The sequence below is a fragment of the Pungitius pungitius genome, chromosome 13 (assembly GCF_949316345.1).
Source record: "Pungitius pungitius chromosome 13, fPunPun2.1, whole genome shotgun sequence".
Classification (NCBI taxonomy): Eukaryota; Metazoa; Chordata; class Actinopteri; order Perciformes; family Gasterosteidae; genus Pungitius; species Pungitius pungitius.
Window position 1 is genome coordinate 1165569 of NC_084912.1, and position 19126 is coordinate 1184694.

At 46.6% G+C, this 19126-nt stretch overlaps 1 protein-coding gene and 1 long non-coding RNA gene across 2 annotated transcripts; both read right to left on the minus strand.

The window, feature by feature from the left end:
• Positions 1 to 4617: 4617 nt before the first annotated feature.
• otx1 (orthodenticle homeobox 1) lies at positions 4618 to 10289 on the minus strand. Its single transcript, XM_037464893.2, has 4 exons — positions 9995 to 10289; positions 8033 to 8222; positions 7339 to 7490; positions 4618 to 5999 (listed from the first exon to the last, which is right to left on the minus strand). The coding sequence occupies exons 2-4, from the start codon at positions 8127 to 8129 to the stop codon at positions 5241 to 5243; spliced, it is 1008 nt and encodes a 335-aa protein (XP_037320790.1). The 5' UTR covers positions 8130 to 8222; positions 9995 to 10289; the 3' UTR covers positions 4618 to 5240.
• A 2946-nt stretch (positions 10290 to 13235) lies between these two features.
• LOC134135205 (uncharacterized) lies at positions 13236 to 14606 on the minus strand. Its single transcript, XR_009957213.1, has 2 exons — positions 14418 to 14606; positions 13236 to 14150 (listed from the first exon to the last, which is right to left on the minus strand). It is a non-coding gene; the product is annotated as an uncharacterized LOC134135205 (long non-coding RNA).
• Positions 14607 to 19126: the final 4520 nt, after the last annotated feature.

The window sequence follows — 19126 nt, forward strand, 5'->3', positions numbered from 1 at the left end:
AATGCGGGTCGTTTTTTGAAGAACCAACAAAACATAAAAGACAAATTGTTACCGTGTGTGCGCGCGCGCGCGTGCGTGGATGTCCGCGTGTCACCGATAATCCGACAGCGCGAGCCGTAATCCCGCACTGGTCCTAATCTATTCACTCTGCATCCCGAGAGGATTTCACAAGGAAAATAAAAAGGCAACAAGAAGTGATTCTGAGACGACAGAAGATCCGCGAGGACGCGTCTCAGCTTCTGCTCTTGTTTAATGGCTTTAAATCAAAGCGGGGGGGGGGGGGGGGCAGGTGGCTCCATCTCCGCCTGATAGTAATACTCTTCCCATGCAAACACCACAATGTTGTATCTGAGAGGAGTGCTCCTCCTGACACGTTCCTCCACAAAGCTGAGTGACAGCTTCAATGAAAAACGGGGAAATCGCTTAACCCCCCCCCCCCCCCCCCCCGCAGCGAAATCTTCACTTTCATAATACCACAAAAACACCAGAGTACAAAATACCCTTTAAGCAATTCTGCCACCCTTTGTACGATCATAAATAGTTTATTAATAGAGATTATTAGTGGGATTAACGTCGCGCGGCCTTGTGAACACGTGAACGGAGCCTCCAGCGCGCGCCTTTATCCCGCTTATCTCACTCTCATCACCTCTAATGATGGCTCCGATTGGACTGATAATATCTCCCCTCGGGGGGGGGGGGGGGGGGGCGCTGTCTCTTTCACAAGCAAGATCCACCCCCCAAAAAAGCATGTCGGGACAATAAAAGACGTCACAATCGCTCCTCGCTGACCTGAGGGGGGGGGGGGGGGGTGACTAAACATTTAACATTAACGTCTAACCACAAGGTATCACTGCACATGTGTCTTCTTTCAGGCAAAAGAAACAAATGTAGAATCTTTAATGCCACATAAAAACTATTTTCTTATTTGAAGGGATAAAAAAAGTTTGTCATTATTATTCATAAAGTTAAGTTTAGGTTTTTTATTCAATGCTTTATTCTTTTTAATAAGGTCATAAAAAATATCTTAGGGGAGATAAAATGGTTATTTACTATTATTTTGATACAAAAGCAAATGTTGTTTTCCTCCAGAGGAAATGGTCTGAGTCCTACGAGGTCAAAGGTCAGGCGTGGGTTTAGATTTGTATCAATAAGCTTCGATGCGTCGTTTCCCTGCAGATACGTGAGCAGGAGAAAGGTCGTCGGTGAAGAACTAACCGAAAGGAGGAAATGTGAGCGTCAGACGGCAATCTGCTGACACACGGAGACGACGCGGGGGGGGGGGGGGGACGCTGAAGCCTGCAGGCCCAACGGGCCTCCATTAAGCCCCCCCCCTCGTCTCAAGGGCTGCAGGGGCAGAGACAAGTTGTGACCAGCGTCTGCTGCTGCATCCTTTGCAGATGAGATAATACGAGTCCTGCTTTAAATACCTCTGTGCTCCGCCCCCCCCCCATGAAGGAAGTAGTTCTGTCCAGACGGCACAAGACACTCCAGCTGTAGCCTACGTAGTGTGGAATGCTAAGTAGCATGCTAACACACTAAACAATGTACCAGCTAACCTTTAAAGTGAAACCTAATCAATCATTTAACAATCACAGTGTCCAACATGTCTTGTTTTTTAAATTCTGTGGTTGGGAGCCTTTCGATTGCCTCTCAATGGCTCTCAACATGGCGTCGCCCGAGCCTTGTGATGCTAATGATGCTAACGGAGCGATGTACGGCGAAAATGCTGCTTTAAATGATTTATCAATCAAAAGTGCTCTGTAATCATACGAAAATCAACTTATTCTTCATTCGATTAACAGCTAAAGCTTTTGTCATTGAGTGCGTGTTAGCTGCTAACGTTAGCATCGGTTCACTGAGCGGTTAGCATGGCAGCTAAACTCAAAGTTTGAGTTTAGATACCAGCGCCGGCACTAAAGTAACTCAATGAACCAACATCTACTTCTCACACGGTAAAAGTTAAATGGGACTCTTCTTAAGCCTCAGGTGACCAAAGGGGCAAACCCCCCCCCCCCCCCAATCAGTGGGAGTGTGCTCCTGGGCCTCCTCTCCTGTGGAGCTTCCTTCGACGAGAACAAAGAAAGAAGCTCAACTTGAATCTTCTCCATGTTAAACCCACCTGGAACCTCACTGTGGGGACGACTGAGCTGCTGTCCACCTGGCCTCAGCTGTGACCCCCCCACAGGGACCACCTGGGTCCCTCCTCCGAAGTCTGGCAACAGCCAATCAGAGGCGAGTGTTTTCTTCCCTTTCCGTTCCTGCATGGAAATAGAAGAAAAACATTCCCAGCATGCAGCGCTCCAATCAGAACATCTGCTGGTCCTTCCCATCACACACAGTTCAACTTTATGGAGGCTTCCATCAAAACCACTCCGTTCCAGTTCATCTAGTGTCAACAGCTCCAGCGAGAGGTCAAGAGGTCCAACAGCGACACGCTGCCATCGATCGGCCAATTGAACCGAGTGTGAGGCCCCTCAAAACACACACTCACTCACACAGACACACACGCACACACACACACACAATGTAACGGCTCTTCTTCATTGACGCCCCTGAATGCAGCTTCATGAAGTCATTTCACCGTCTTTCTTATGGGTTTCATTTAAAGATCTGATTTCATGTTGGAATCTATTTACATTGCGTCATCAAACTGAACTCTAAAACCTTCTGGAAGCTCGTGTTCAACAAAGAGAAACTATTTGATCATATTTGGGGTATTTCTTGTTTTTTTTTGTTCTTTATTCAACGAGGAAACAATAAAAAACCTAATGAATATTATATTTGAAGAAGGTTAGAGGGAAATAAACTGATTTAGGTTTTAACTGTTGAGTGGAATTCATTTTATGATCTAGAGGTGGATAATTATTTATGATCAAGATGTTTTTATAATCACAGATTAATACTTGGGAGACATAAATTAAGACGGACGTTAAATGTTTTACTTCAAACAGTTTGAAGTAAAACATATAACGTCCATCTTTCAATAAAAGAACAATGAAAAAGGTCCTTAATATTTAACCCTCAGCTGAAGAGAAAAGAGAATGAAAATGTGTTTTAGTAAAACACAGAAATAAAGGATTTAAACACTGACTCCAAGAAACAGTTAAACATCCGGAGGAGAAATAAATCCTTAGTTTCGCTTCATCGAGTTGTTACAATTTCCTCTTTTAATGAACATCATACGGAACGTTTGTTTTTATTCTAAAATAATTTTATTTTGGGTCAAATAGAGACGAGGATGAAATATGTTCTTAACTTTGGAATAAAACATGAGCGTCGCATGTAACAAACAAAAGGAATTCATCGGGAGGAAATTAAAAGTTCTTCTACTTTTGTTTTAGTTGTTCAAGTTTTGTCCTGAAAGCTGCAGTGAAACTCTTCTCTTTTTATGTAAATGAAGGTCGCAGCAGCTGAATAAATATCCAGGATTCAGTTAAACGGGCTCGTGCGCGTCCACGAGGACCGAAGCCCACGAACAGCTGGTTTCTCACTAGAAGCTTCAGAGCCTTTGGAAATAAGAGGGGAGATTTCTTCTTCTTCTCAATCGGACTTTAGAGACCAAAACTCAAACATCGGAATAAAATCAAACACTGTTTTTCAGATCTTATTCATTTAAGCACCTTTTAAATCCTGGAAGTAAAACTACTTCATATTTAACTAGTTGAAAAAAAAGAAAATACATAATAGAGAGAGGTTTGTTTATCGCATCTCTTATTGATATTTAAACTAAATGTCAGGATTAGCGGGTCGATCATTAATAATTAATTTTGTGGTCACGAATTATTAACCAATGTGCCGCTTTTACACGTGATCGCGGTGAACATTTTCACTGGATTGATTTTTTATGCAAATAATATAATTTTAAATAAAAAGGTGATACATCCTTGTTGCTTGAAAACTAAAAAAAAAGGGTCCATTTGAGTCCTATTTTTCCAAATCTCATTTTAATTAAAACACGCACAAATTGTGTTGTTTTGGGGGAACGCGACTGAAGGCGCGCTGTAATTATCGCGCGCGTTAATTACGCCTCGGTCACGTGTCTCGCGGCCCAATATTGGGGGGGCATTTTTTTTTTTTTTCAACGCCACTGTTTGAAAAAGTCGTGCGTGTTTCAGAGGATTAAAACCGGCTGCTCTCTAAAGCGCGTTCACGCCTCGTCTTAATTACGGACTCATTTGCATTTACCCGAAAAATATGTCACAGAAAATCAAGCTGTTAATACAACGCGTGCTTCATTAAAAGTGTGGAGTTGGGCATAAAAAGGGGACTCGTGGCGGGGAATCGAGCTGAGACACAATCCACTGAGGGAGATCAATATGACTGAACGGATCTTTATTGGATGAACATGAACGTAACGGCGGGTCGCCTTAAAGATACATTCAACATCTTACTGTCATTTTTGGAGCTTTTTTTAAATCCACATTTTTTTTTCCTCTCCAGAAAAATAAAAACGCTGTGACTCCAATTTCGAGCCAAGTGCTTCAAAACATGTCCGGTACCCGCGAGGGGGGGGGGGGGGGGTGGAGGGGGGGCCGGCTTTGAGAATGTATAGAGGTTAGAATAATTATAATAATCCGGAAAACAAACGTCCAGAATATTCTGCATCTAGGTTTTACATTTTCTTCCCTCGAGACATTTCAAATTGCCAAAACATTTTTTTTTTATTCCGAGTAAAACAACGAATATAAAAAGCTGAACTTTATGGCCAATTTAATCTCTTTGGAAAGATTTACATAGCGTTTTTTCTTCTTTCTTCTTTTCCTGCCAAAGTTGTAATAAACAATTTAAAATTCGGAAAGACAAAAAAAAGAAGCCCACCAACTAAACACGGTCAATGCAACTGACCCAAATACATATTTACAGGTTTCAGCTCCACGGCGCTGACTAAAAATCTGTCATCCTAAAATAACCAATTTGAGAAATAAAAACTATACAGGGTTTGATTTGGGGGTAAAGAGGTGAAACTTTCCTCCCATCACAGAGATTCTTCTGTTTTCTCTTCTCACAACTTTAAGGACGTTTCTTTTGCGGTTTGTTTTTGATATTTTTTTTTTTTTTAAAGAGGTGAGGGATAAAAAAAATAAATAAATAAAGAAAAGGTCCAATTGCTGATCTTGTGGTTCATAAACTCTTTTTGTCTTTTTTAAAAACAAGCAATATGCTGATCTGGGAAATGCAAAAAGAAGAAGAAGAGGGAGCCGGCGAGCAGGAGGGGGGGGGGGGGGGGACAAAAAGCTGGATCACAAGACCTGGAACCTCCAGGAGGCCTGGTCTTTGTAGTCCAAGCAGTCCGTGGTGTTAAAGTTGAGTTTCCACGAGGAGGCCGCAGTCTGCTCTTTGTAATCCAGGCAGTCGGAGGAGTTGAAGGCCAGGCCGGAGCCCCCGTAGGCCTGGTGGTGGTGGTGGTGGTGGTGGTGGCCCGACGACTGGCTGATGTGGTGGTGCGGGTGGCCCGACATGGAGGAGGCCGTCATGGGGCTGAGCTGGTGGGGGTGGTGGTGGGAGTGCATGGGGGCCAGGTAGGAGCTGCAGTCCACGCCGCTGAAGTAGGAGCCGGAGGGGGCGGGGTAGCCCTGGCCGTAGCCCGCCGTCTGGTTGTAGGACATCGGGTAGGAGGCGGCGGCGGCGCCGCCCGTCATGGAGCGCTGCATGCAGGAGGCGTTGGCGGCGGGCCCGGGCTCGGGGAGCGGGGCGGCGGCGGCGGCGGGGGCCGGGGCGTTTCCGGGGGAGATGGCGGGGCTCCAGATGGAGGACACGGTGCTGATGGAGGTAGAGGTGCTGCTGAGGGCCGCCGCCGCCGGGCCCGTGTGGTTGGCGGAGGAGGACGAGGAGGACGAGGAGCCCGTGCTGGACGCGGCGGGCGGCGTGAACTGCCCGCTGCTCTCGGAGCCCGTGCTCTCCCGGGCCGGGGACGACTTCTTCTTGGGCGGCCGGGCTTTGGCGCTGTTGCCGCTCTGCTGCTGCTGACGGCACTTGGCCCTCCGGTTCTTGAACCACACCTGGAACCCAAGAAGGGGGGGGGGGGTTAGGAACTGGGCACACGATTCTCCCCAGGACGCGGCAGGAGAACATTACAGAGGAAAATTGAGGGTTATTAGCTATCGGAGGTTCATTTCCACCCCCTTGGCCCCCATCAACCAGGGGTCCAATGTCATACCTGCTCTTAGGTAACAGGCTACTGGATTTCAGCACAGGGGGGGGGGGGGGGGGGGGGGGGGGGAACTTGAGAGGGCAGCACCATGTACAGAGTGCTGCTCCACACACACACACACACACACACACACACACACACACACACACACACACACACACACACACACACACACACACACACACACACACACACACACACACACACACACACACACACACACACACACACACACACACACACACACACACACACACACACACACACACACACACACACACACACACACACACACACACACACACACACACACACACACACACACACACACACACACACACACACACTAAGTCAGTTAGTTGTGTGAGAAATAGAAAGCGAGGCCTTGGTTCTCCCACTGATGCCCTTCAGGAGGTATTTGTATTTGTTGATTGTCGTCCTGCAGCCGGTGGTTTGAGACGATTTATTGGGACTATTTTCTGGCTTAGTGAGCAGATTCCGTATTAATATCAAATGACTCGGCCTTCCGTCAGGTTGCGACAAACAATTATGAAATGGACGAGCGTTTGGGATTAAAAGAAAGCTTTTGTTAACGTGGATGTGAGCAGTTTTATCTGCCCTCATTAAATCATTGTGTAACGTGTTAAACAGGGAGGAGGAGAGGAGATTGTGTAAATAACTACGACACATGAACGCAACCTGTTTCAGTTGAAGGTGCTTCAGGTGATTTAATGCAAACACCAGTCTTTGTCATTAGAACTTTAACAGCCTAAAATCATCCAACGGTTTTACCATGCTTTACTTAAACATTCCTCCCGTTTCATTGCATAATAAAGTACGCTATTAGTCATATTTATTGGTATAAGTACCATAAACATTGATCCTATCTTTAGCCTGTTAGCTAGCTGTTAGCTAACTTTAATTAGCGGTCAATCTCAAGACAAGATTTTTATTATTATTATTTAGAAATAATTACTGCTCCCAAAGAGTGGACAAATATATAAATTTTAACTCGAACTTTTTAAATGCATCACAAATAATTAATTGATAACGAGTAACACGTGCAACAGTAACCATGGTGATTACATTTTATGAGGTGACGTCACGGCCTTTTTAAAAACGCATTACTCTTCGGGTGATTTTTACTGCGGGACGTCCCGCGGGTCGGAGGTTTTAACCGGTCTCACCTGGACTCTGGACTCCGGCAGGTTGATCTTCAGCGCGACCTCCTCCCGCATGAAGATGTCCGGGTACCGGGTCTTAGCGAACAGAGCCTCCAGGATGTCGAGCTGAGAACGCGTGAAGGTGGTCCGCTCCCGCCGCTGCTTCCTGGGGGTGGCTGCGGAGAAACGGGGGGATGATCACCGGAGGATCACCGGAGGAACACCGGAGGAACACCGAGAACACCCGGAAGAACGTGAATAAAACGCCTCACCAGCCAGACTTGGGCTCTACTTATAAATGTTATTTAAGAACTTATAAGTTTGTGACTATTAATTAAAATAAACCACATTCAACCATTAAAGAATGATCCTGAAGCAGATTTAATATTTCCTTAAAGAACCGCGCTTTGGATGGTAAACATTTTAAGAGTCAGTAGCTCCTGAATGTGAAGACTAAGGCTGTAATAAACAATTAGAATTAAAAGACATATGTTGTTAATTTACAGAACCACAATAATAACTTTGTTATGATCATATTAATTATTATCATCAACTATAACAACACCCGTATAACTCTTATTAGTTTAATAACCAGCCTTATTCTTCGGGTATTTTAGTCATTTTCTGCAGCCCTTTCGGTCCAAACAGAGCGCATTCCCGCTGAAAGGTGTGCGTGCGTGTGTGCGTGTATGTGTGCGTGTATGCGCGCGTCTCCTACATGGGTAGCCCACTGAGGGGTGCAGCAGGTCCATCGCAGCGCCGCTGAGCCCCAGGCCGTTGACGCCGTAGGGGGGCTGCTTGAGGTAGGACATCATGCTACAGGCGGTCACTGCTCCACCCAGCTCCGGCCAGTGGTTCGGTTTCCCCCGATGCTGCAGCTTGACGGGACAGGGGGCCGATCCAAGACACTGCAGGGGGGGGGGGGACACACACAGTCACCCAAAATGCTCAGAGGGGGATTTAGAAAACAAAGTGGCCGAGTTCACGTTTCATGAACGTGTATCGGGATATGAACGCGTGAATGAGCAGCAGGAAATATGCCCTCTTTTTTTGGTGAGAAGTAGAGAAATAAGAAGAAATAACCGGAAGAAAATAAATTCACACATTTCAGCCTTTTAACTGATGGATGTTAATGAGTTTGTTGAATCATTTGTGCTGATTCATCAGAGAAGACGTTGCTGTTTGTTGGCCTGTTTTATTGAAGAGTGCACCTCCTTCTACCTGCACAAGAAGTGTATTATTTTCTATTTGGACATTATTTACTATATAAACATTACTATGTTGTGAAAACGGGAGCATTTTTAGTAAAACGCTGGTTTAAATAAAGACATTGAAGTGGTTTATCTGGCCTACATAATGCAGTAAGTCATGATCCTACTTTATGGATTATTCCCACATTGTGAGTCTAAAAGGAAAACGCTGACATGAGATTACATGAAAACATTTGCTGCTGAAAAAGGGAAAATTATTTATTTTTCCGTCACCCTCTTCCTACATTTGTTAATTAGTTTTAGAAAATATATTTAAAGTTGGCTTATGGGTAAAGTGTGTGTGCGTGTGTGAAGGCCTGCGCACACACACACACACACACACACACACACATATAACGATGGATTAAGGAGGTGGTTGATAAGCGGGTTCCGGTCGGGTTCGGACAGACGAGGCTCCTCATCAGAATTAAAAACACATCTCTTAAAACCCGTCTGTCTCGCTTCATGTTGTCCGTTTGTCTCCTTTATTTTATCAATGAGGGAAATAATTAAATCATATTTAAACTCCAGCAGGAAGAACAATTCGGTTTTTGCTTTTCGAGTTTCAGCTGATTAAAAACACCAATATTTTCATTGTGTTTTCTGTGGAGCCAAACGATTCATGTCAACTCTATCAGAGCTTCTAAAACGCTTATTTAAATCAGTGGCGATATGTTTTATAGTAGTGAGGCCTGGCCCACTTTTTTACTCTTGTTCTCAGTAAATAGAGTGAATTTGGGGGGGGGGGTCGTCACCTAGCTGCAGAATAAACATTTAATTCTTCTTAATGCACTAATCAAACAAACAACGCGTTAGAAAATAACATGCATTCACACATTCATTGAAACCATTGATCACCGCGATGGAAGCTTAGACGCCATTAAGCAATAAACGCATCACTTAGTTTGATGTTTTAGGGGAGCTTTTTTTTTAACAATGAGCTCCTAACTGACCGACAGCAGCGCGACGTGTATTCCAGCAGCAAATGAACTCAATTAGAATTTAGATTAGACCTCCGGGGGGAGAGCGTTTCAGAAGGACCCTTATCACCAAAATAAATTAACAAAAACCAAAAACACGCCTCTCCAATTATCCACTAAGTGGTTCAAACGCTTTAATGAACAATAGCTCTCAAATTAAAAAAAATTAAAAACTCGCAGGAATGAATTGGAACGATTAAAATGATCTACTCCGCGGGAGCTTGGCTGAATGGATCCGGTTCCGGTCGGAGTCCTGTGCGCTGCGGACTCGTTGAAATCCCCGCAAACGGAAAACATTCGCTGCACATTTCAAAGTTGAACGTGGAGAAAAGTGACTTCCAGAGCTGCGCCGGTTGCGCTGATGACGCAGCTGCGTTGCAAGGAGTAAAAAAAAAAAGCGCCGCAACTAAGACGTGCCACTTTGAACAAGTAAAAGAGCAGAACGTGTACCTGGGTGTTTTCCTCCCCTTCTGCGGGCCGCGAGCAGCAGCAACAAAAAATATCCAACAGCGGGAAGTCTGCGGGGCACAAAACTCGCGCTCAGGCGGCTCAGAGGCGAACGGTGCGCGCGCGGAGCGGCATCGCGCAGCGGAGACACGCGGTGATCAGCTCGGTGCGGCTCCGCGTCTCTTCTCTGCAGCCAAATAAATCAACTCATTTGCTTTCAGGGGCTCGCGGGTGTCTGTCTGGGTGTTAAGGTGATTTCTGAGAGACGGATGGAGATTGATCACCGCCCCGCGCCTCTATGAGCGGAGGACACCTGCGGATCCGCCTCCCGCAGCCAATCGGTGCGCGTCCCCGCTCTGACGGACGGGGGGGGACGGCCAATGAGCGGCGGCGGCGGCGGCGGGGAGCGCCGTCTGCCCCCGCCTCCACCCCCCCCCCCCTCCCCCCGCTACCCCTCCCCGTCCCGAGACCAGACGAACCAGAGAGGTTGTGTAGAAAGAAGGTTCCTCAGAGCCGCGTTTAGAAGAAACACTTTTAGAAGATTTCTGCTCAATTTGATATTTTTGCACGCGGATCCGAATCGAAGCATTTATTAAATAACAGAACGTCACCACTCAAAACGGATTTCATTCTAAAACAACCTGTTTTCTGGCGTCCTTGAATCACGTGATGCTCAAATATTTCCTCAAAAACATCAACTGGGGTCAAAGGGAAAATAGCGACATTTCAAGAGCAATTCCTTAAAGGGTAAAAGGTGGTTTTGAGTTGTTTTAAACCTTAAAAGGGTTTAAGCGGGTATTTCTTTGAACAGGAAGCTGTATTTGAGTTTAACACGTTTCCTGTGACAGCTTCTTCTTTTTACTGTTTATTCTTCTAAAGAGGGGAAGGAATGAAGAAGTTAAAATTATCCTTTTTGATTTTATTGTGATACACCCACTCTCTTTCTCTCTCTACACACACGCACGCGCGCACACACACACTAGTCCTCATGAATATTAATGAGCTCTAATCCCCATTTAGAATTACATTTGAGGATGGTTGACGTAAAGTTTAATGGGGAAAGACCTCAAACCGCGGAGAGAAAAGGAGAGAAGACATTGCACTTTACACGTCGATGTTTTTTAAATGTGTTCTTTAACCCATAACACACGAAACAATGTTTCAGTTTGTTGGGGGGGGTTTGGGGGGGGGCAGTGAGTGTCGCAGCGCACCTATACTTTGTGGATCTCTGCAGAATAAAACCCCATCAAGTTCTGTAAATGAGGCCTGAGCTGAAAGCGAGCTAATGTTCAGAAAGAGAAGCTGCAGGGATGGAAATGACATTTTAACGTGCGCGTGTGCGCGTGTCCGAGAAGGAGGATCAAAGTGGAGGCCTTTAAAGACACCGACGAGCGCGCTGAGACAGAAACTTCGACACCAACAGCCGTCGCGTTGGATGTTGTGCACGGAGGCCTGCAGAGATGCTTATTATGAACACGGCACCTGAACGCAACCAAACGCACGTAAACGCACCACAATGGACACGAATGACGGCCATACAAATAGCATTTGGAATCTGTGTCGCCCAGCTGCTGACTGGAGGTTAAACTTTACGCACATTTTGTGGATTTATTTCAGAGGCCCCGGAGGCTCGGACCGAAATGCCTCCAACCCCCCCCCCCCCCTCCTTTGCACGCGCACACACGCACACACACAGGCCGTGTTAAATTATGCAAAAAGGCCATTCAACAAATATGGCCCTCACATCACAAAAGAGTGGGGTTATTGTGACATTTCCACTACATTTCTTGTTTTTTCCTCCCCCCCCTCTCCTCCCTCGATGCGAGTGAGACCCGAGATAAACCCCCGAACAAGTATCAAGTTATCAAGTTGCACCAACCTTTTGTAATAAGACTATTTTGTCTAATCCCAAATTGCAGCTGAATTTTTGTTAATGCTGAGCTGGTAAAGCCTGGGATTAGGCGCGAGGAGAGGAGGGGGAGGCCCGATTGGAAGGAGATGTTTGCCGGTCCTTATTAACACGACGGTGCATAAAACACGGCGCAGACCCGCCGCTGCACGCGGAGACGCGGGCTCACTCGGTGCAGGTCTTTTTCTTTCGGGAGGGGGGTGGACAAAAAAAAAGGAAAAAAAAAAAGGAAGTTAACGCGGAGGCCGACAGCACCTGTGAGGTGAGGCCAGGAGGCATCAAAGCTCTGGAGATAATCCATTCGGCTGAAGGATCCTCAGCAACGAGGAGCTGCGGCAGGAAAAGAACTCGGAACGGAGCTTTTTGTCTTGTTTTGTGGCCGCGGAGGAGCCGGAGAGACGCTGCGGGGTAAGACGCCACCTTCTGCCGCAGAAACAGATCCATCCTTTTTGAACAACCGGTTTCCTGAGGAGTATTTTACTGAATTAAAAAGAGATCTTCGACACTTTAACAGTTTACAGAATTAAACACAAACATCCACAAGCTTTTTTTAAAAAAAGCATTGAAACTTATTTTATAAAACACGTTTGAATTTTTTTCTACACGCACGCGCGCGCGCACTGCAGCTCTGAAGAAAACTGTTCTTCAACCGTTTTGTGTTCTTTGCTTTTTCTTCTCCAGATCCCCGATAAACGCGCCGCTACACGGAGCAAAACAAAAAGCGCCTCCGGGGGGGGGGGGGGGGTCCCGAGAAGAAAAGAACGAATCAGCAAATTAATTTAGAAAGTATCCGAAAGGCCGGGAGGACGTCAGCTGTCACAACCTATTTCCCCGCTTTATCGCTATGCCTGCGGGGGGGGGGGGGGTTCCTTTTATTTCCCTAAACGTAGTGCGCGTAAGGGACATTTAAGGTGGCGGAATATTCTTTTTCCACATCTAAAAACAACTAGTTTCATTTTGTGTATTTCCATACGTGGTCGCGGATGACCCCCCCCCCCCCCGGGTTAGACATGCGCTCGGTACAAAGTGTTTCTTTTAATCCTCCTGCTCCGCGCCGACATTAAACAAACAAGCAAAAAAAAGCAGCTTCGAATTTAGAGACATCGAATAATAAGAAGCACTTGTGTGCAAAGCGCGCGCGCTTCAATACGTGCACGTGCTAAAGAGCGTTTTGCCGCTTTTACATCTGCAAGGACAGGAAAAAAGGGCGAGAAAATTAATTAATTCAAAAGTCATTTAAAAAAAATGAATCGACACGCGGCTTCTGTGGAGTATGAAATCCAGAGGACTTTATTATTGGAGACTTGGGTTATGACACTGGAATAAATAAACAGATGTTCAACACGTAAAGGATAACGCGCCAGATGTGAAGCTCTGAGTGACGCACGTGGAAAAGCTTATTTCTCTTCTTTAGAAAACAATAAATAGAAACAAAAAGGTTGTTGAACAAAAAAAATAAAATGCACAAGAGCCGTGATGCTGGATTCACTTACAAGCAGCTTAAAAAGGACAAATGGCAATAAATAATAGTTTTTGACTGCATGATTACGACAAAAAACAACAACCAAAGAAAATGTATTTCTGAAGGTATTAATCAGAGCAGTGATGAAAATATACAACATGAGATTATTAATATTTTCAAACATTCTTTCTTTTGGTAAACTGCTTCCAAGCAGCAAAATAAAAGTAAGATTTATGCAACATTTATGAATACATCCTGTAACATATTTTACAAGTAAAAACACTAAAAGGAAATAATTAAAAAGATACACTCAAGTAACCAAGTAGCTTGAAAAGTCTGATATTATAATCACTCTTTTCTTTTCTCCTTTTAAAAATTCCAACTGCAGCGTCATCGTCTCCACATGACGGAAAGCAGAAAAGAACAGGTGCCCCCCCCCCCCCCCATTAGTCCCAGTTGTGCCGACTGGTGCTGAGACAGAACCAGTTGCTCACCGTCTCCATGTGATGTCCATGTGATGTCCATGTGACTCACGTACCGCGTCGCTCAGAGGAGCTGGAGGAGCTGGAGGAGCTGGAGGAGCCGAGGAGCTGGAGGAGGCGAAGGCCTCAACAAGCTGTTCATGAAACAATCCGATTCACAACGATACATTTCTTTCATCGGCTACATTTGTCGGTTGTGTTTGTGTGAAACAACAATCATTGAAGCGCACACTTCTCCTCTTCTTGGCCATCTTTCCTTTGTTCTGCTCCAGCGTTCTCTCCAGGTGCTCGTCCTCCTCCTCGGCTCTAAGGGGCAAAGGTCAGGAGGTCAGATGAGGTCAACGGAGGAGTTGCACGCACACATGCACACGCAGGTACGCGGTCGGGGTGGTGCACCGGAGGGGGAGCGGCCAAACGCCAGCGACCAGGGGGGGGGGGGGGGGGGGCTGGGGGGTCAGAGCGGCGACCTTTCACCTATCTTGCATCCCATCTCCGTCCTGGAAGGACGATCTGCAGGTGTGACGCAACGCGTCTGCAGCTCTGCGTGAACAAGGAGGATTGTGGGTAACTCACTGTTTCTCCTGGGCGTCCAGGTCCCTGACCAGCGCGTCCCGCTTGTTGACCAGTATGACCAGCTCGTCCAGCAGCAGCTGCTCGCGTCTCTTCTGGGCCTCCGTCTTCTGCAGTCTGCAACGACAGACACACAACCTGCGTCAGGACGCAGCAAAGACGCACAACACGCCAGCACGTCGTCGTGTGAACCGATGGCTGAAGGTGGGGGGGGGGGGGGGGCGGGGGGGAGGATGGTGGCACATGGAGTAGTGTGATGCGCTAGGAGCCGGAAGGTTGGCGGTTTGAATCTCGGCTGCCATGTCAAAGTGACCCTGAGCAAGACACCTAACTGCTCCCCAGTGTGTGTGTGTGTGTGTGTGTGTGTGTGTGTGCACACTTCTACTAGAAAGTCCTCAATCCTTAAAAAACAGGTTATTTGGGTTTTTGTTTACAAATAAATAAATAAATAAATAACAAATAATTTGTATTTATATAAATACATAAAAAATGTGAGTTGAGTGGAATCATTTAAAGATGAAGATTAAACTCTTCATCACTGAAGGAATCATCCAAACAAACAAACAAACAGGTGAGGCCCCCCTCCCTCTCCCAGTTCTCCGGGGTCTTTGCAGGAAGGGGCCCCACAGGGCCCCACAGGGTCCAGGTGGGACCCCGATCCAAATCCCCTCAGCCTCTCCTGAAGGGAGGGTAGAGGGGGGGGCACGCTTCACTCCCCCTGGGGCTCAAATATCCGCCTGGCTCCTTGGGCTCCCCCCCCCCCCGACATAATGACTGCATTGCAATTAGCTTGTTTACCTCATGTCTCTTCAAATGAAACAACAACACAGAATCTATTTGAAAAGAAACAAAACACGAATGATGAGAAACGTAGTTCAGCTGACTTTACGTCTCTGTGGCTCGCCCCCAAAACGCTCCCGCTTCATATAATAATAATAATAATCATAAGACTATTCAAATGCTGCCCCCTCCATCAATATTCAGCCTACTGATTCCAGAATAAGTGGAACGTTGTAAAATGTCCCTCCCAAAATAAGTGTGGCTTCATTAACCCATAACCCACACATTGAGTAAAGCAGTCAGACTCTGTGTGTGTGTGTGTGTGTGTGTGTGTGTGTGTGTGTGTGTGTGTGTGTGTGTGTGTGTGTGTGTTTGTCCTGGAAGGTCGGCCCTCTCTTCATTGGGCCCCTCGGCCCTTTGAAGTCGCCCACAGAGCGAAATGAACACAGACCCAATACTTGGCTCTCTGGGCTCTTCTCGTCCTTCTTTTCCTCTCCTCAGGGAAGCAGATGCTGCCCCCCCCCCCACCCCCCGTGTATGGAGGGAGTCCACTGATAACTTTAAACCGTAGTTCAGGTGTAGAAAACTCCACAATCTTTCCCACAATCCTCCCTTTCTCCGTAAGGCTGACCCACAAGACCCCCCCTCCAAAAGAAGCTTTCTTCTGGATCCTGCCTTCTTCTCCTTCAGAGAACATCTCAGCCAAAAAGCCAAAATCCTGGGTGGAGGTGGGGGTCGGGGGGGTAGCACACTGCTGTCAATCACACGTTGCAGAGTCCCGCCCCCCCTCATTAGGAAGGTAAACAATAAAGAGGGCCGATGAGAGACGTGACAGCAGGGCAGGCTGGGTAACCAAACACCGGGAACAAACAAAACAGCCTGCAGCCACTCAGAGCCCTCCCTCCACATAAGCCCCGCCCCCCAGCAGAGAGAGAGAGGTTAGACTCACATGGTGGCTGCGTATTCAGATAAGCCTCCATGCTCGCTAACGGTAACCATGTGAGTCCGCACAAGGCGCACAAGAATGCGCTGGATCAAATCCCCATGAACACCCCCCCCCCCCAATTTATTCAAGAGAGCAAACTGTTCCAAAGCCCCGTTCTCTGAAAGCTCTCTCTCTGGTTCTCACACACACACACACACACACACACACACACACACACACACACACACACACACACACACACACACACACACACACACACACACACACACACACACACACACACACACACACACACACACACACACACACACACACACACACACACACACACACACACACACACACACTCCTGTGAGCTCCTTTAGGGTCAGGTGTTGCTTCATTGTGATGAAGCTCCTGGTTTCCTGCTCCTCACACGTCTTGTTTCATCACAACTCTAAAATATCCACTTTACTGAAGAATCCACTTGCATCAAGAGCATAAGAAACTTAAACCCTAAAGTCTGAGATGAGTTTAAGAGACAGACGCATGATGCTTTGAAGAACTTCTCTTTCTGCGTCACCTGAACGAAGCAGCAGAAACACGTATTTTCCTAAATGTACCTCCCAAAAAGTGGTGACAGCTGGTGGAACGAAGCTCCTTGTTATCGGCGGTTCCAGTCAACTAGCAACCCTGAAAGAGTTGGCGACATCATCAAAAGTGTCCCATGTGATAGGATTCCACAGTGCACCTAATCAATCCGGGTGTGTAGCGCGCCGCCGATGTGTTACTAAGCACAAACAGATTTACAAGTGTGTGTGTGTGTGTGTGTGTGTGTGGGGGGGGGGGGATAAGCTCCTGCATAGGATTACATATTGATTTTAAACATACAAAAAAAGCTTATCATATCAAACCGTAACAGGACAAACTCTGGGACCCGACTATGCATAGATCCCTTTTAGATGGCGAGAGGGCGTCCACTTTAAACACACACACACACACAAACAAAGGTGTGTGTGTGTGTGTGTACATAGGTGTGAATCGGTAAGCAGATAAAGAGGGCATAGTGGATCAATTTTGTGGCGAGGAGAAGAGAGCGTGGCGTACAGATGGCATTCTTCCTGCCTGGCGTCTCACCAAGGAGGACGAGGGAGGCGGGACATCACCGAGCACGCTCATAGATGGCATCAACGGCGCTTCCACCCCCCCCCCCCCCTTCCTCCCCGGCCCCCTTCCTCCCCGGCCCCCTACACTCACACATCTGTGTTGAATCAAACTCGCAAACTTTTTCTCAACAATGTTGGAGTAATATAACATTTGTTCTCTCTTTCTGATGCTCAGAAGCTTTAATGATGTCCGCCACTAAGAGTCGTGACCTCTGCGTATTTCTATTAATAGTCTCTCGCTCCGACTTAAGGCTTACATTGTGGGTAGTGACCAGCAGGGGGCGACTCCTCTGCTCCCATAGACGTCTATGAGGAAATGACTCTACTTCTGTGTAGTGACCAGCAGGGGGCGACTCCTCTGCTCCCATAGACGTCTATGAGGAAATGACTCTACTTCTGTGTAGTGACCAGCAGGGGGCGACTCCTCTGCTCCATAGACGTCTATGAGGAAATGACTCTACTGCTGTGTAGTGACCAGCAGGGGGCGACTCCTCTGCTCCCATAGACGTCTATGAGGAAATGACTCTACTTCTCTCTTGATTTATTCCCTCAGTAAACATTGTAAACATGAGTTTATGGTCTCAGTCTCTAGTTTCAAGTCTTCTTCAATGCAGCATGATGTTCATTTAGTGAATGATGGTCCATGTGGAGTCAAACAGACCATGAAGCAGGGGAGGTTTTAGGGCGGGGCTACAGCGTGATTGACAGGTTTACCAGAGACATATGCGCGTCTTTACGTCCGTCCTCCTCAGTCTTAATATGGTCACTTCCTGTTTATCGGCTGTAAAATTGAGGCTTGATAACATCAGCCCACTAACCGACGGATGACATCATCATTTCTATGTCCACCTCTTACAGAGGGATTTTTGTTTTGTAATCTGTTTATCCGTTAAAATCTCCTTTGAGATTCTAACCTGCGGCGGAATAACGTCTGTTTAAATAATACTGAAATGTTTAAACAGCAACAACTTCCTCTGTGCATCTCACCTCTGAAGTGTTCCCGTTCTGACTTCTATAGGTGATTGAAATAAGATCGTCTAACCCTACAAAAAGAAGAAAATCTGAGAAAGTTTAGAAGAATATGGGCTTCAGAGTTGATTTCAGAGGAATGCGCTGCTCGCCTCTTTCTACCTCAAAGCTCATCCTCCCTCTGATGTGAGTGAGTGTCACGCAGCTCAAGTCAGCAACGTAAATGCAGATTGAAGTCAAACTTTTCTCTCTGTTCTGCAGCATCAAACCTGCCGAGCAGCTGAGCTTGCTTTGACTCTAAATGCATCGGAAATATCACGTAGGTGTATTATAGAATTATATAGATTCATCGGTAACTTGACATCTGATATCGTCAAATGCTTTTATACTCACATGCATAGAGGAGCTGTTAGCATTGTTAGCCGTAGCACACTTTGCCCTGGAGTTTGACGATGGCGATAATGAAGAAGCCTGACATGTAACGTGAAGCAGGTGTTCATTTTTCTCAGCAGGTGTGTGTGTGTGTGTCTGTGTGCGTGCCTTCTTCTGACTCGCAGTGCATCTTTCTGTGTGTGTGTGTGTCTGTGTGTGTCATCGAGTGGCCAACCACATCAGCAATTACATCGCTCAATGGACCCGACCAAGCACCAAATAAGTGCTGGGGAGGTGGGCGGCGAACACACACACACACACACACACACACACACACACACACACACACACACACGTAAGAAGACAGACAAACAGGTAGACAAGCAAACAAACCGGAGTGATACACACAGACACACATTTGTGGTTGTGAATTCAACAAGTCCACATGAAGGATGAGTGGAGCGAGGTGACACGACACACACCAGCTGAACTTACACACG

Bases quoted from the DNA above. Each gene is read 5' to 3' on its own strand.
- otx1 (XM_037464893.2), bottom strand. From the start codon at position 8,129: ATGATGTCCTACCTCAAGCAGCCCCCCTACGGCGTCAACGGCCTGGGG. The intron at 7,491-8,032 runs GTAGGAGACGCG...GTTTCTCCGCAG, and splicing joins CCCCTCAGTGGGCTACCCAT to CCACCCCCAGGAAGCAGCGG. The intron at 6,000-7,338 runs GTGAGACCGGTT...CTTGGGTTCCAG, and splicing joins TGCCGGAGTCCAGAGTCCAG to GTGTGGTTCAAGAACCGGAG.